The 17793-nt window shown below is 44.3% G+C and overlaps 2 protein-coding genes across 2 annotated transcripts in view; both read right to left on the reverse strand.

Annotated features, from left to right (window-relative positions):
- The window catches only part of MRPL48 (mitochondrial ribosomal protein L48), a 72766-nt gene that overhangs the window by 21355 nt on the left and 33618 nt on the right, over positions 1-17793 (reverse strand). Inside the window, exon 5 of the mRNA XM_039471233.2 lies at positions 550-719. Within this exon, the coding sequence (XP_039327167.1) occupies positions 550-719 (170 nt within the window). The remainder of the gene's footprint in view (positions 1-549; positions 720-17793) is intronic.
- Positions 1089-1552, reverse strand: LOC120364656 (large ribosomal subunit protein eL36-like). Its single transcript, XM_039471235.2, has one exon. It carries the CDS (start codon positions 1473-1475, stop codon positions 1158-1160), a length of 318 nt encoding a protein of 105 aa, XP_039327169.1. The 5' UTR covers positions 1476-1552; the 3' UTR covers positions 1089-1157.

A 17793-nucleotide genomic window follows, 5' to 3' on the forward strand; every position in this document is an offset into this window, starting at 1 on the left:
GCCACTGCACCCAGCCAGAGTTTCATTTTTATAAGATGAAAAGCATTATGGAGATGGATGGTGGTGATGTTTGTATAACATTATGAATGCATTTGATATCACTAAACTGTACAGTTAAAAGTAGTTAAGATGGTAACTTTATGTTATGTGTATTTTACCACAATTTAAAAAAAAAAAAAAAAACAACTTGCAAAAACATGGATGAATGTCAGACACATTATGCTTGGTGAAAGAGGCCAGCCACAAACAGCTACATACTGTGTGATTTCATTTATGTGAAATTCTGGAGAAGTTAAAACATTAAGAGCAGAAAATTGGTGAGTGGTTGCCAGGGACTTGAGTGGGGAAGAGGAAGAAAACTGACTACACCAGGGCACCAAGGAACTTTTCAGGTTAATAGCACTATTCTATATTTTTATTGTGTCAAATTATATACCTAAAAGGAGTTAATTTTACTACATTTAACTATATCTCAAAAGCCTAGTTTAACAAAAAAGCAGAGCATTCGACCCACACCAAGAACATCCCATACAAAAGCATCCTTCATACCTTTCTTCGACTTTAATGGAGAGAGAGTTGCAGAGGTTGTGAACATACTGGGCATAACTTTCTGCCTGGGTCATGTCATATGCAGTCAGATGAATGTTTAAAACCCCATATTCATAATCTGTCCCCAAATTAATGGGTCTCATTTCCACTTTTCCTCTTTTCTTCTTGGGCTAAAGAGAAAACAAAAAGAGAAAATAAATCAACGTGTCACACGAAAAATTCTAATAATACTATCTTGATATTTTTTTTTTCTTTTTGAGATGGAGTTTCGCTCTTGTTACCCAGGCTGGAGTGCAATGGTGCAATCTCGGTTCACCGCAACCTCCGCCTCCTGGGTTCAAGCAATTCTCCTGCCTCAGCCTCCCGAGTAGCTGGGACTACAGGTGTGCACCACCATGCCCAGCTAATTTTTGTATTTTTAGTAGAGACGGGGTTTCACCATGTTGACCAGGATGGTCTCGATCTCTTGACCTCGTGATCCACCCGTCTCGGCCTCCCAAAGTTCTGGGATTATAGGTGTGAGCCACCGTGCCTGGCCCTCTTGATTTTTTTTTTTTTTTTTTTTTTTGGGCGCAGCTGTTTATTTCAGGAGACAGCAGGGGACGGGCTTAGTCTTTCTTGGCAGCAGCTTTCCGCATGGCAGCCAGGACGTTGCTCAGCTCCTCCCGCTTCCTCTTGGCCCGGATGTGTGTCCCCACCCTTTTCTTGATGAACTTGAGGGCCCGTTTGTCCTTGGAGACCTTCAGCAACTCCATGGCACGCCGCTCGTATGGGGCAAAGCCACACACCTCCGGGATCATGTCCCGCACGAACTTGGTGTGTTTGGTCAGACGCCCGCGGTGGCGGCTGTGCCTGGGCTTGCTCACGTTCTTGGTTACCTTGTGGCCCTTGTTGAGGCCCACGGCCATAGGATACCGAAGAGCCATGGCTGCTCCTCTACAATGGCGACTGTGGCGGAAGGGCTGGCGCCGCGCTGAACTCTGGGATATCTCCCCTCTTGATATTTTTAAAAGTCAATCTTTCTAATAAATCTGTTCACGTTTTGCTCTCGGGTTACCCTAGGTACAAACTGAAGTTCTCCTGTGAAGGAATGGGCAACTTCCCTCACGAGTCTGAACTGTGACATCAGCCAATGCAAGGAGAGAGAATATTGCTGTCATTATTTGAATACATGTACAACTGGAACATGAATACATGTGACTGTCTTCTGCTATTTCCTTGTTTTGAGATTCACTTCCCATATCTGGCCTTCTATTACTATTCATCAACTGATAGGGTTGTGTCAGATTAAAATATTCTTTTTTTTTTTTTTTTTGGAGACAGTCTCACTCTGTCACTCAGGCTAGAGTGGCAGTGGTGTGATCTCGGCTCACTGCAACCTCCTCCTCCCCAGTTCAAGGAATTCTCATGCCTCGGCCTCCTAAACAGCTAGGACTACAGGCACCCGCCACCACGCCCGGCTAATTTTTTGTATTTTTTATAGGGATCAAGTTTTACCATGCTACTTAGGTCAGTCTCAAACTCCTGAGCTCAGGCAATCCACCCGCCTCAGCCTCCCAAAGTACTAGGATTACTGGCATAAGTACCACGCCTGGTGTGGATTAAAATATTCCTAACTCATAGATGAATTAAGGGTTATATGAGCGCCCCAATTTATTTTTTTTGAGACAGAGCTTCACTCTTGTCTCCCAGGCTGGAGTGCAATGGCACAGTTTCAGCTCTCTGCAATCTCCGCCTCCCAGGTTCAAGTGATTCTCCTGCCTTAGCCTCCTAAGTAGCTGGGATTACAGGTGCCCACCACCATGCCCAGCTAATTTTTATAATTTTAGTAGAGACAAGGTTTCACCATGTTGGCCAGACTGGTCTTGAACTCCAGACCTCAGATGATTTGCCTGCCTTGGCCTCCCAAAGTGCTAGGATTACCAGTGTGAGCCACTGCACCCAGCCAAGCCCCAAAATTTATATGCAAAATTTTACATGTACATGTTTCTGAGGAGAGAATCTTGAGTTTTATCAGAATTATGAAAAAAATTAACGGAAAAGAATCTCAGTATTAGTTCTCTTCTACTCCTTCTAGCTCGAAATTCTACAATTGTCTACACAGCATTCCTTTTGAGAACCGAAAGGTAGATTATTATATTTCTTTTTTTTTTCCTTTTAAAGATGGGGTTTCCATGTTGGCCTGGCTGGTCTCGAACTCCTGACCTCAAGTGATCCACCCACCTCAGCCTCCCAGAGTGCTGGGATTATTGGCATGAGCCACCACACCCGGCCTAGATTATTATATTTCTTTCTTTTTCTGTCATACAAAATACTGCTTTACTACATAACAACTTACGTAGGCTGCTGTAAAAAGTTAAAATGAAGGCTGGCATAGTGGCTCACACCTGTAATTCCCACACTCTGGGAGGCTGAGGCGGGCAGATCATGAGGTCAGGAGTTTGAGACCAGCCTGGCCAACATGGTGAAACCTCATCTCTACTAAAGATACAAAAAATTAGCTGGGCATAGTGCTGCACACCTGTAATACCAGCTACATGGGAGGCTGAGGCAGAAGAATGCTTGAACCTGGGAGGAGGAGGTTGCAGTGAGTCGAGATTGGACCACTGCATTCCAGCCTGGGCAAGAGGTGAGACTCAGTCTTTAAAAAAAAAAAGTTACAAGGAAGCCTAGGAGATATTTAACACAACATAGATCAGAAAGAAGAAAGCATCTCAACTGAAAATAATCTAACCTAAATGCCCATAAAGAGAGAGACTTATGGCTGGGTGGAGCGGGTCACACCTGTAATCCCAGAACTTTGGGAGGCCAACACAGGAGGATCACTTGAGCTAAGGGGTTCAAGAACAGCCCTGGCAACATAGCTACATCCCGACTCTACAAAAAATATGTCTTTTTTTTTTTTTTGAAACGGAGTTTCGCTCTTGTTACCCAGGCTGGAGTGCAATGGTGCGATCTCGGCTCACCGCAACCTCCGCCTCCTGGGTTCAGGCAATTCTCCTGCCTCAGCATCCTGAGTAGCTTGGATTACAGGCATATGCCACCATGCCCAGCTACTTTTTTTGTATTTTTAATAGAGACGGGGTTTCACCATGTTGACCAGGATGGTCTCGATCTCTTGACCTCGTGATCCACCCGCCTCGGCCTCCCAAAGTGCTGGGATTACAGGCTTGAGCCACCGCGCCTGGCCTCAAAAAATATTTCTTAATTAGCTGGGCATGATGGCAAGTGCCTGTAATCCCAGCTACTCAGGAGGCTGTGGTCGGATGATGGCTTGAGTCTGAGAGGTTGAGGCTGCAGTGAGCCATGGTCATACAACTGCACTCCAGCCTGGGCCACAGTGAGCACCTGTTTCAAAAAAAAGGGAGACTTATTAAGTAAATTATGCAGCTGTAAAAAGTAAGGAGCCACTCCATTATGTACAGGCACTGGAAAGGTCTTTAATATAAATGATTAAAGCAAACTGCAGACTAAAGTGTTCAAAATGTTGCCACACATATAAATGGGGGACCTAGCCCCTAGAAATGTCACTGAGGTTGAAGGCAAAAAAAAAAATGGAAAGAAATGGGGGAGCTAGAAGAGAATAGATGTGTGTGTGCATGTGTGTAATTACCTGATTGCATATTTTAAAAATATCTCTGGAAGCACGTACAAAAATATTAGCATCAGCTGGACACAGTGGCTCACGCCTATAATCCCTGCACTTTGGGAGGATGAGGAGGTAGATTGCTTGAGCCTAGGAGTCCGAGACCAGCCTGGACAACATGGCAAAACCCCATCTCTGCAAAAAACACAAAAATTAGACAGGCGTGGTGATGTACACCTGTAGTCCCACAACTTGGGAGGCTGAGACAGGAAGATCGCTTGAGCCTGTGAGGCAGAGGTTGCAGCGAGTAGTGACTTGCAGAGGCTCTTTATATATTCTAAACATGATCCTTTGTAAGTGCTACAAATATCTTCTCCCTCTCTGTACCTTCTCTTTTTATTTTATTAAAAAAAATTTTTTTTTAGGCCGGGCGCGGTGGCTCAGCCTGTAATCCCAGCACTTTGGGAAGCCGAGGCGGGTGGATCACGAGGTCAAGAGATCGAGACCATCCCGGTCAACACGGTGAAACCCCGTCTCTACTAAAAATACAAAAAAATTAGCTGGGCATGGTGGCGTGTGCCTGTAATCCCAGCTACTCAGGAGGCTGAGGCAGGAGAATTGCCTGAACCCAGGAGGCGGAGGTTGTGGTGAGCCGAGATCGCACCATTGCACTCCAGCCTGGGGTAACAAGAGCGAAACTCCGTCTCAAAAAAAAAAAAAAAAAAAAAAAAAAAAAAATTTTTTTTTAGTTTTTAAAAAAAATTTTTTGTAAGACCAGAATCTTACTCTGTTGCCCAGGCTGGAGTTCAGTGGCCCAATCACACCTTACTGCAGCCTCGACCTCCTAGGTTCAAGTGATCCTCACACCTCAACCTCCCGAGTAGCTGGGATTACAGTCATGAGCCATTATATCTAACTAATTTTTGTATATATATATATATATATATATATATATATTTTTTTTTTTTTTTTTTAATAGAGACAGGGTCTTTCCATGTTGCCTAGGCTGTTCTCAAACTCCTGGGTTCAAGTGATCCACCAGCCTCAGCCTCCCAAAATATTCAGATTACAGGCAGAAGCCACAGCTTCCAGTACCTTTTTGACTTTATGATGGTATATTTTGATAAGAAGTTCTTTTTCTATTTGTATTTATTTCCTTTCTTTCTTTCTTTCTTTCTTTTTTTTTTTTTTTTTTTTTGGTTTAACTTGTCACTGATGAAGCTCAGATTTTTTTAAGGACAGGGTCTCACTGTATTGCCCAGGTTGGAGTGCAGTGGCGCAACTGTAGCTCACTGCAGCCTGGAACTCCTGGTCTCAAGTGATCCTCGTGCCTCAGCCTCCCAAGTAGCTGGGACTACAGTGCACATTACCATGCCTGGCTAATTTTTAAATTTTTTTTGTAGAGATTGGAGGGGTCTCACTCTGCTGCCCAGGCAGATCTTGAACTCCTGGCCCCAAGCAATCCTTCCATCTCAGCCTCCCACAGCACTGGGATTACAGGAGTAAGTTACCACAATAGGCCTCAAGTTCTTATTTTTTATTCTTTTTTTTAAAGTTCTTATTTTTAATGTAGTCCAATATATTCATTTTTTTATCATTATAGTGATTTTTGTTCCTGTGTAAGAAATCTTTGCCTACCTTCAGATCATGGAGCTATCCTTGTATTTTACCTCCTATCAGTTTTATTATGTTAACAATTACATTTAGATCTACAGTCCACCTTTAAGTGATTTCCTGTGTGCAGTGTGAAATAGGGTCAACAGTCATTCTTTGTTTTCACAAGATCATCCAGCCAAAAGGACTCAGCCACATTGCTTTACAGGGCCACCTATGTCATGGAACAAGTACCCAGAGATATATGCATTTGTTTCTCTACTCTTCTGTTCCATTGGGCCATCTGTCTAGCCCTGAGATAATACCACCATGTCCTAATAACTGGAGATAGGTAGTAAGTCTTGCGATGGGGCAAAATTTTTTTTTAAAGAAAAAAAAAATCTGCCTCTACTTACATGTCTTAAGTCACCCCATCTAATAGCTAATAGTCTAGTGGCTTCCACAGCAGCGTTATTCCTGACAGAGCACCTGCAATGATTCCCTTATGCTGCTGCTCAGAAGGGCAACCTGTGAAGAGCAGGAACCCAATCTGGGAAAGCAGAAAGAGGACAAAGAAATGGTCCTTTTACAAAGCCAGTAATGCTGATGATAGGCCTAATCTCACTGGAATGTTTTGAGAATTGAACAAAATACTATATGTAAAATGGTTAGTACAATCTGTGGCACATATTTAAACACTAAATAAACATTAAGTTTTATTATTATTTTCACTTTATATTCCTCATATCTAGCACAGGACCCGACAAAGAGAAAACATACAATGAGTCATTATTTTAAAATTTTAGAACGGGAAGGAACTTAGAGATGATTTTGTCCTGGTTCTTCATCTTTGCAAGGGAAGACTATCAAGCCCAAACAGATATATATGTTTCCCAGAGTCACAGAGCCAGACAAGACAGACTCTAGGAACTAAAATCCAGACCTCCTGATGCCTAATGCAGGAATTTTTCCTCTGTATTACTAAAATTCTTAACAATGGTGGCCACCCCAGGGTGCTAGACCTTGCTCTGAGTGGGAACCCAACCTCTAGAGATCAACCACCAAGGTGCAGGCATTTGGCTCTCTCTTCTTCAGAGCCCACCACACTCATGGCCAAATGCAGGAATAAGGGCTTCTCATTGTGACAGGCAGCACTGCAGTAAGAGCTGTGTAGAATGCTAAAGTGAGAATGCAATGGAGAGTGGCTAAAATTTTCCAGCAGAGAGAGGAGGAGCTTCTCTGAAGCCTGTAGGAGGCTTTTCTTAACCACAGAAAATGCCAGGACTCTCCAAAGGTATTGCTTTAGGGAAACAAAGAAAGAAAGCTGATCCCAGTATCCCTCTTGGCATCTCACCTGCTTTTCCTTGTTGGCCTAGATCTTCCTGAACCAATTCACATTATCAGGATCCTACTGTGATATTACAGTATATATTTCAGTTCTGAGACAGGGCACAGCATAGCCAGCAAGAGCTTAACTGCATATAATACCAGATAACAGTTTCTGTCACTCTATCTACACACATTTTCTCACATCCACCCCATTCTCTCTACTCCTACTGATTGAGTTCAGGCCTTCATGAATGCCATGGGGAGCTATTAAAGATATCTGTGCGGGACTGGCATGGTGGCTTACGCCTGTAATCCTAGCACTTTGGGAGGCTGAGGTGGGTGGATAACCTGATGCCAGGAGTTCGAGACCAGCCTGGCCAACATGTTGAAACCCCATTTCTACCAAAAATACAAAAAAATTAGCTGGGCGTGGTGGCAGGCACCTGTAGTCCCAGCTACTCAGGGGTCTGAGTCAGGAGAATCACTTGAACCCGGGAGGCAGAGGTTGCAGTGAGCCAAGATCATGCCACTGCACTCCAGCCCAGGTGACAATGTGAGACTCTGTCTAAAAAAAAAAATCTGTGCAAAGGTTATACATGAATAAAGCTGTGTTTTGGGAAGCTCAACCTGACTGCACATGAAGGCCAGCCAGGCTGGAAAGGATAAGAAGCTAGGAGAAACGTAGTAGAAAGGATGGACTACAGTCCATCATCAAACATTGGCACTTCTATGGCCTGGATTCACTATGGAATGGCCCAGGATTGTCTTTCTTAGGTCCTTGTGGGACTGTACTGTGGTCCCCCAAATAGATCATAGGATAAATTATGAAACAAGTCTTGTACAGAAATGTTCACATTATTATCCCTGTTTTACAGACAGAAAACTGAGGTCCTCTCACGGCAAGTTACTTGCCCAAGGTTACTGAGAAACTTTGCTGGAAAGAACAGGTAAAGAAAGGAATCAATTTAGAATCATAGCCTGTTACAGCTGGAAAGGATCTTAGAGATAATTTAGTCTCTCCTTCCCCCTAATTTTATACAAGGGGGAAGTTGAGACCCAGAAAAGGAAAATGGCTTGTGTAAGGTTATAACAGTAAGAAAAGGGCAAAGGTAACCACCTTACATCTATCCAGAGCTAGAAGCTGAGTCTGCAGCCCCAAGCCTGGGCTCTCTCCTCTAAAGTGATAGTATCTACCTATTGCTATAAGTGACATTCTCCAGAGTGAGAAAGTTGGATAAGAATTATCCATTATCTGAATCCTCAAACAAAAAGTCTGATATGCCTGCAGCATATTCAGCTTCCAGAAATTCTGGTGATGAAAATAACAAAATTTACACCCGAGGATTTGAATGATTTGGTGATAGTATAAACTATGATATTATGAACAGTCCATAATCAGCTGTGAGGTACACAGCAATCAAGCATGTTTATAACCTTGTGTTACACACTTGAGAGACATGGACAAAAGGCCTGGCTCTGACTAGGGTAGCAAGGAGACACGGCCTGATGCTGTATAAAGTGCACTAGACTGAGATGGTAGCCAAAGAAAACCTGACCTCAAATCCTAAATATCTGCTTAGTCACTACATGGCACTGGGTGACCTTTCTAGGCTTCAGTTTCCTCATCTGTAACATCTAAAGTTATTGTGAAGCTTAATAGAGTGAATTTATATGAAATGGAAATGCTAGAGATGTTAGATGAATTCTGGCCATCCTCATTCCAAATATTGGCTCTGAAAATTTCTAGCCATGTGGGCACATCATTTAATCTTTCTGTGGGTCTTGGATTCCTCAAACAGGGTCTCGAATAACCATATAATATTCTGAAGCTAGGGCCGGGCACGGTGGCTCAAGCCTGTAATCCCAGCACTTTGGGAGACCGAGGTGGGTGGATCATGAGGTCAAGAGATCTAGACCAACCTGGTCAACATGGTGAAACCCCGTCTCTACTAAAAATACAAAAAAAAAATTAGCTGGGCAAGGTGGCGCCAGCCTATAATCCCAGCTACTCAGGAGGCTGAGGCAGGAGAATTGCCTGAACCCAGGAGGCAGAGGTTGCGGTGAGCCAAGATTGCACCATTGCACTCCAGCCTGGGTGACAGCAAGACCCTGTCTCAAAAAGATAAATTAAAAATAAATAAATGGCACTATTATTATTCTTATTTTGAGACAGAGTCTCACTCTGTCACTCAGGCTAGGGTGTAATGGCACAATCTCAGCTCACTGCAACCTTCACCTCCTAAATTGAAGCAATTCTTCTTGTGCCTCAGCCTTCCAAGTAACTGATAACAGGCATCTGCCTACCATGTCTGGCTAATTTTGTATTTTTAGTAGAAATGGAGTTTTACCATGTTAGCCAGGCTGGTTTCAAACTCCTGAACTCAGGTGATCCACCAGCCTCAGCCTCCCAAAGTGCTGGAATTATAGTTGTGAGCCACTGCACCCAGCCATAAACGGCATTTTTAAAAGATGTTGTGTAGGGTACATAGATAGGACACTACTGTTACTACTATATACATTGGAGAGAAGCATGGTCCCAACTTGCAACTGGTAAATTTTATGGAATGAAGAATGTATTAAGCATCTGCAGTATGCAAAGTGCTAGTTCAGCTACTCTAAAAAGAGACAACACAGCTGGGTACGGTGGCTTACACTTGTAATCCCAGCACTTTGGGAGGCCTAGGTGGGTAGATCGCTTGAGCCTAGGTGTTTGAGACAAGCCTGGGCAATACGGCAAGACCCTATCTCTACAAAAATATTTAAAAAGTAGCCCTGTGAGCCGGGTGCGGTGGCTCAAGCCTGTAATCCCAGCACTTTGGGAGGCCGAGGTGGATGGATCACGAGGTCAAGAGATCGAGACCATCCTGGTCAACATGGTGAAACCCTGTCTCTACTAAAAATACAAAAATTAGCTGGGCATGGTGGCACGTGCCTGTAATCCCAGCTACTCAGGAGGCTGAGGCAGGAGAATTGCCTGAACCCAGGAGGCGGAGGTTGTGGTGAGCCAAGATCGCGCCATTGCACTCCAGCCTGGGTAACAAGAGCGAAACTCCGTCTCAAAAAAAAAAAAAAAAAAGTAGCCCTGTGTGATGGCATGTACCTGTGGTCCCAGCTGCACAGGAGGCTGAGGCTAGGGGATTGCTTGAACTCAAGAGTTTGAGGTTTCAGTGAGCTATGATCACACCACTACACTCCAGTCTGGATGACAGAATGAGACCCTGTCTCAAAAAAACAAAACAGGCCAGGTACAGCGACTCACACCTGTAATCACAGCACTTTGGGAGGCCAAGGCTGGCAGATCACCTGAGGTCAGGAGTTTGAGACCAACCTGGCCAACATGGTAAAACCCCATCTCTACTAAAAATACAAAAATTAGGTCAAGCACTGGCTCACCTGATGTCAGGAGTTTGAGACCAGCCTTGCCAACATGGTTAAACGACGTCTCTACTAAAAATATAAAAATTAGCTGGGTGTGTGGCAGTCACCTGTAATCCCAGCTACTCGGGAGGCTGAGGCAGGAGAATCACTTGAACCCGGGAGGTGGAAGTCACAATGAGCCAAGATCGTGCCAATGCACTCCAGCCTGGGTGACAGAGTGAGACTCCGTCTCAAAAAAACAAAACAAACAAAATAAAACAACAGCAACATTTCTGGAGGTCCTCTAAAGTACTGAAAGCAACAACAACAACAACAAACAACAAAACAAAGAAAGAAAAGAAACATGATGACTACTGTTTCCCATTTTCCCTCCCTGCTGGCTGAAATGAGAACATGATGGCTAAAGAAGGAGCAGCCATCTGACACCATGAGATAGAAGCAATATGGTAAGTATGGCGAACAAAAAGCTGGAATATCTACTTACACTTTTATGTGAGAAAACAAAGAAATTTCTATCTTACTTAAGCCCCTGGTATTGTAGGTCTCTTTATTACAGTAGCTAAACTACTGCCACAATTCATGTAGGAAGATACTATGTTACTATGTCTCATTAATCTTTTTATTCCTAGAGCCCCAAAATATTAAACGTTGAGTTGAACTGAAATGAATTCTAGGCCAATTGTGGGGGCTCATACCTTTAATCCCAACCCTTTGGTAGCCTAAGAAAGGTAGATCACTTGAACCCAGGAGTTCGAGACCAGCTGGGCAACATGGTGAAACCCCATCTTTACAAAACATTAGACAGGTGTGGTGGCGCACACCTATAATCCCAGCTACTTGGGAGGCTGAGGTGGGAGGATTACCTGAGTCAGAGAGGTCAAGGCTGCAGTGAGCCATAATTATGCTACCATACTCCAGCCTGGGTGACAGAGTGAGACTATTTCAAAAAATTAATTAATTTAAAAAATAAAAATATTAGCAAGGTGTGGTGGTATACATCTATAGTCCCAACTACTCGGGAGGCAGGGTGAGAAGATCACTTGAGCCTGAGAGGTTGAGGCTACAGTGTGCTATGATCACACCAGTGCACTCCAAGCTGGGCAACAGAGCAAGATCCTGTCTCTGAAAAAAAGAAAAAAAAAATTAAAACATAGGTCCAGGTGCAGTGGCTCAGGCCTGTAGTCCCAGCATTTTGGGAAGCCAAGGCGGGCAAATCACAAGGTCAAGAGATCGAGACCATCCTGGCCAACATGGTGAAACCCCGTCTCTACTAAAAATACAAAAATTAGCTGGGTTTGGTGGTGTGTGCCTGTAGTCCTAGCTACTGGGGAGGCTGAGGCAGGAGAATCGCTTGAACCTGGGAGGCGAAGGTTGCAATGAGCTGAGATTGCACCACTACACTCCAGGGTGGCAACAGAGCAAGACTCTGTCTAAAAAAAAAAGGAAGGAGTCCCTCCAGAAAGGCTGGGCACAGCGGCTCACAGCTGCTGTAATCCCAGCACTTTGGGAGGCTGAGGCGGGTGGATCACCTGAAGTCAGGAGTTCAAGACCAGTGCGGCCAACATGACAAAACCCCATCTCTACTAAAAATACAAAAATTTAGCCAGGCATGGTGGTGCGTGCCTGTAGTCCCAGCTACTGAGGAGGCTGAGGCAAGAAAATCGCTTGAACCTGGAAGGTGGAGATTGCAGTGAGCCGAGATCACATCATTGCATTCCAGGCTGGGCAACAAGAGTGAAACGTCATCTCAAAAATAAATAAATAAATAAATAATAAAATAAAAACATCACTGAGTTTCTCTGTTAATATTTGTTTTCATCAAATAAAACTGATGGGAGAAATATGTGAAAATCAGAAAATTCTATCCATTCATTTAATATTCTTCTAAAATGGGAAAGACTGTTATTATTCAACTTGAGGAGGGGTTTAGCTCTAGTAATGTTCCAAGGGAATATGGCTTGCATCTGAGATAATGGATGTCAAAGTACTTTCAGAATGGAAAAGAGTCATTACTATTATTCATATCAAACATGAATCCCTCTAAAAATCAGACACTATTGTAATTCGCTGACACGGGGTGAGACTCCCAGCAGGCTGGAGACCAGGAGCTCTAATGGCACTGGCAGACTCAGGTCTTTACAAGAGTCACTCTTTGTACTTAGCCCTGGGTAGCTTTTTTATGTTCTTTACAGCCCTGTGTCACCAGCTACCCCAAGCAACTACATACTGCTAGAGGAGTGTCCAGTTCAACTTTACCCTCCCAGTATCAAGATACAGGTAGCATTTAATACATGTTTGTTGAGCTGAACTCTGTAGCACCTTCACTGACCCTTTCGGGGAGAACTGCTTCTTTTTTTTTTTTTTTTGAGACAGAGTCTCTGTCACCAGGCACTAGGCTGGAGTGCAGTGGCACAATCTTGGCTCACTGCAACCTCCGCCTCCTGGGTTCAAGCAATTCTCTTGCCTCAGCCTCCCAAGTAGCTGGGACTACAGGCATACGCCGCCACGCCCAGCTATTTTTTTGTATTTTTAGTAGAGACGGGGTTTCACCATGTTGGCCAGGATGGTCTCGATCTCTTGACCTTGTGATCCGCCCGCCTCGGCCTCCCAAAGTGCTGGGATTACAGGCTTGAGCCACCGTGCCTGGCAACCGCTTCTTTTTTGTTTTAAAATTGTATGTATTTACCCTGTAAAATATCATGAAGGAATTGTTTATCTTTGCTCTCTTAATATTTAGTTTATTCCCCTAGTAAAGCACTTACCACAAGTATTTAGTTATACTTTTTGAGCACTCACTTTCCCAGCAGACTTTATACTTTTTATAGGAAAGGACCATGTCCCCATTCACCTGACCATCATGGGTACTCAGCACAGTGCATGGCATATAGATGCTCAGTTATGGTTCTTCTTTTAATGAGCTACAAGAGATAAACAAGTGAAAACATGGGTGCTAATATAAAGTAACTCTCCCTAAGCCAGTCCTATGATACATGTCTAGCTCTACAGACATTAGACCAGCAAAATCAACTGTTCTGTTACCAAGAAGGTAGGACTGGATGTGAGGGTGATCTGGCTGCGACATCTGTCACCGCATTGATTGCCAGGGTTGACTCAGCTGATTTCGTTGGCTAGTCCCCTTAGACAGATCAGTTCTAAGATAGATCAGACATGGTCCCTTTCTTTTTTTTTTTTTTTTTTTTTTTGAGATGGAGTTTCGCTCTTGTTACCCAGGCTGGAGTGCAATGGCGCGATCTTGGCTTACCGCAACCTCCGCCTCCTGGGTTCAGGCAATTCTCCTGCCTCAGCCTCCTGAGTAGCTGGGATTACAGGCACACGCCACCATGCCCAGCTAATCTTTTGTATTTTTAGTAGAGACGGGGTTTCACCATGTTGACCAGGATGGTCTTGATCTCTTGACCTCGTGATCCACCCACCTCGGCCTCCCAAAGTGCTGGGATTACAGGCTTGAGCCACTGCGCCTGGCCTGGTCCCTTTCTACAAAAAGCATAAAGTCTGCTGAGAAAATTAGTGCTCAAAAGTGTAACTAAATACCTGTGGTAAGTGCCTTACTAGGGGAATAAACTAAATATCAAGGTGAGTGTCCTCTTCTTCCCTTACCACTCCATTTGCTGTGCGCTCAGTTGAAGAGGACAATCATCCCTGATAGAGGAGGATCGGTCCTTGGTCAAGAGTATATGAGTAGCTGTCCTCCTCTGCTAGGACTTTTAGACAAGCTCTCAAGAAGCTAGGACTGTTACCATAAAGTGATTCTGACCTGCTCATTTTCCTGGGAATGATTCCAGTCTCCTCACAGATTTGTGGCTGTGAGAGCTGATCTATTACGGGTGCTACAACAAAATAAATAGGTGACAGAAATGGCAGACACCTCCTCTCTGTCAACACTAAAAACAGCATGAAGTTTCCAAAAGAAAAGCTACTTCATTCCTAGGGGCCGTTCTATAAAGAGGAAGAAAATTGTCTCAGTTACAAAAGATATATCTAACTCTCTTGCTCCAAGGCCTGGAAATGAAAACATATAACAAACTGATAGAAATTCATGTTGCCTCCATTTCATCCTCCCACGTCTTTCTCCTGGCAATTTTCAGATTATTAAGATGCCATGACCCCAAGACTAGAAGCTGGACAATAGCTGAGAACAAGGAAGTAAAGGAAGTAAGTAATCTTGGGAAAAATGACTCAGTGCTATACAAATGTGAAGGACTATTATTATTTTTACTTATTTTTTGAGATGGAGTTTTGCTCTTGTTGCCCAGGCTAGAATGCAGTGGCATGAATCTTGGCTCACTGCAACCTCCACCTCCTGGGCTCAAGCGATTCTTTTGCCTCAGCCTACCAAGTAGCTGGGATTATAGGCATGTGCCACCACACCCAGCTAATTTTGTATATTTAGTAGAAACAGGGTTTCACCATGTTGGTTAGGCTGGTCTCAAACTCCTGACCACGGGTGATCTGCCTACCTCATCCTCTCAAAGTGCTGGATTACAGGCATAAGCCACCACGCCTGGCCTTATTATTTTTACTTCTATCAAATATAAATTACTCCAAACAATCTAAAGCCTCTTAAATTCAACAGAATGATGAAGGCCCTTTAAGGAATAATGAGATCTACACTTTGAGACAGGATGCTAGGTCTGGAGATACACTCTAAAATGTGATCCCTCACTGCCACAGGTCAAGATGGGTCTTACAGCATGAGCACCATAGAGAAAAAAGGGAGGGTATCATCCCATACAAAGGAAAGAACATGTGCAAACGCAGAGAAGCAGGAGAGAGCATGGGTGTATGAGAAAACATGCCTGAAACAAAGGTCCAAAAAGGGAAATCACTGAGAAGGAGGTCAGGTCCATACTGCAAGCAAGCTGAAATGCCACATTTATTGTCATCCCCCATACTGTCACCCAAGAAAATTCCTCATTTTTATCTCTCATCTACCCCTTCAAAAAAGAATCAAGGACAAGGACACGGGACGGAGGGGTGGGAAGCTATTCAGAGTTACATACCAAGCCATGTAAGAAAAAGATAAAAACAGGCCAGGTGTGATGGTTCATGCCTATACTCCTAGCACTTAGGGAGGCCGAGGTGGGTGGATCACCTGAGGTCTGGAGTTTGAGACCAGCCTGGCCAAAATGGTGAAACACCATCTCTTCTGAAAATACAAAAATTAGCAGCCGGGCGCGGTGGCTCAAGCCTGTAATCCCAGCACTTTGGGAGGCCGAGGCGGGTGGATCACGAGGTCGAGAGATCGAGACCATCCTGGTCAACATGGTGAAACCTCGTCTCTACTAAAAATACAAAAAATTAGCTGGGCATGGTGGCACGTGCCTGTAATCCCAGCTACTCAGGAGGCTGAGGCAGGAGAATTGCCTGAACCCAAGAGACAGAGGTTGCGGTGAGCCAAGATCGCGCCATTGCACTCCAGCCTGGGTAACAAGAGCGAAACTCCGTCTCAAAAAAAAAAAAAAAAAAAAAAAAAAAAATACAAAAATTAGGCCAGCCACGGTGGCTCACATCTGTAATCCCAGCACGTTGGGAGGCCGAGGTGGGCAGATCACAAAGTCAAGAGTTCGAGACCAGCCTGACCAACATGGAGAAACCTCATCTTTACTAAAAATACAAAAATTAGCCAGGTGTGGTGGTGTGCACCTGTAATCCCAGCTACACAGGAGGCTGAGGCAGGAGAATCAGTTGAACCTGGGAGGTGGATGTTGCAGTGAGCCACGATCAGGCCACTGCACTCCAGCCTGGGTGACAGAGTGAGACTCCATCTCAAAATAAATAAATAAGAAAAAATTAGCAGGACATGGTGGCACATGCCTGTAATCCCAGCTACTCAGGAGGCTGAGGCAGGAGAATCGCTTGAACCCGGAAGGCAAACGTTGCAATGAGCCAAGATGGCGCCACTGCACTCTAGCCTGGGGGACAGAAGGAGACTCCATCTCAAAAAAAAAAAAAAAAAAAAAGAAAGATAAAAATAGTATTAACAAGGAAAGCTGAGATGAAGTAGATACCCCCTTGCCTTCAAAGTTATAAGACTGACTGTGGGACCTTTTGAAGGAGGCATGAAGGGATTATACCAGCAGAAATGGGACAAGGGTTGGGTACTTTGAGCATAAGCATGAGAATTTACTCTTGTCTTAGGGATGTTGGGCTCACTAGTATAGAGGGGCCAGACCAAGACCCTGAAAGGAAAAAATGGGAACCTGGCAACGTATTATTTTTTCTAGGCTTAGGGAGAGAAAGAAAGGAGGCCACACAAGATTCCTTTTAGTATAACTAGTCCAGTTCCCCAGAGGGATAAGATACAGAACTCAGGACAGAGCCTCTGTAAGGTGGCAGAAGAAAGCTTTCACTGTGCTGTCCCATGCAGGAAGCCAGGAGGCGGGGGCAACTTCCCCCAGTATCTAACACTACTGTACTAGCTACCCCGAGACACTGAATAACATCAGAGAAAAGCCTACAGTCCTAAACAAAGGGAGCATCCAATCTATTCAAGCAACCAAGGTCATCTGGGCCAGGTGTTTGCAGATAGTGGGTTTATTTGAGAAATATGATTTATAAAAACACAAGACAGCTCCAGCAACCACATTTCAGTTCAGTTCAATCAATATTTACTGCCCTCTCCTTGATGCCAAGCCCTGTGCTGGACACTGAGGATAGGAAGAAAAATGAGACTTCTACCCTTAGGGATCTCATAATCTAGAAGGGAACAGTCATAAAAACAGATAGTTAAGGCCAGGTGCAGTGGCTCACACCTGTAATTCTAGTACTTTGGGAGACTGATGCAGGTGGATCACTTAAGACCAGCCTGGGCAACATGGCAAGACCCCATCTCTACAAAAATATAATGAGCTGGGTACAGTGGCACATTCCTGTAGTCCTAGCTACTCAGGAGGCTGAGGAGGGAGAATTATTCGAGCCCAGGAGGCAGAGGTTGCAGTTAGCTGAGATAGCACCACGGCATTCCAGCTTGGGCGACAGAGCGAGAACCTGTCTCAAAAAAAAAAACAAAAACCACAACAACAGATGATTAAAACATAGAGTGGTAAGTCCTAGGACAGAGGAAGCACAAGGAACTCTGGCAGCTCACGGTAAGAAAAGCAACTCAGGGCTGGCATGGTGGTTCCCACTGGTAATCCCAGCACTTTGGAAGGCCAAGGTGGGAAGATCACTTGAGCCCAGGACCAGAAGACTGGCATGGGCAACATAGGGAGACCCCGTCTCTACAAAAATTTCTAAAAATTATCCTGGCTTGGTGGCATGTACCTGTAGTCCCAGCTACTTGAGATGCTGAGGCAAAAGGACCGCTTGAGCCTAGGATTTCAAGGAGTAGTGACCCA

Source organism: Saimiri boliviensis, chromosome 6 (genome assembly GCF_048565385.1).
Source record: "Saimiri boliviensis isolate mSaiBol1 chromosome 6, mSaiBol1.pri, whole genome shotgun sequence".
Lineage (NCBI taxonomy): Eukaryota > Metazoa > Chordata > Mammalia > Primates > Cebidae > Saimiri > Saimiri boliviensis.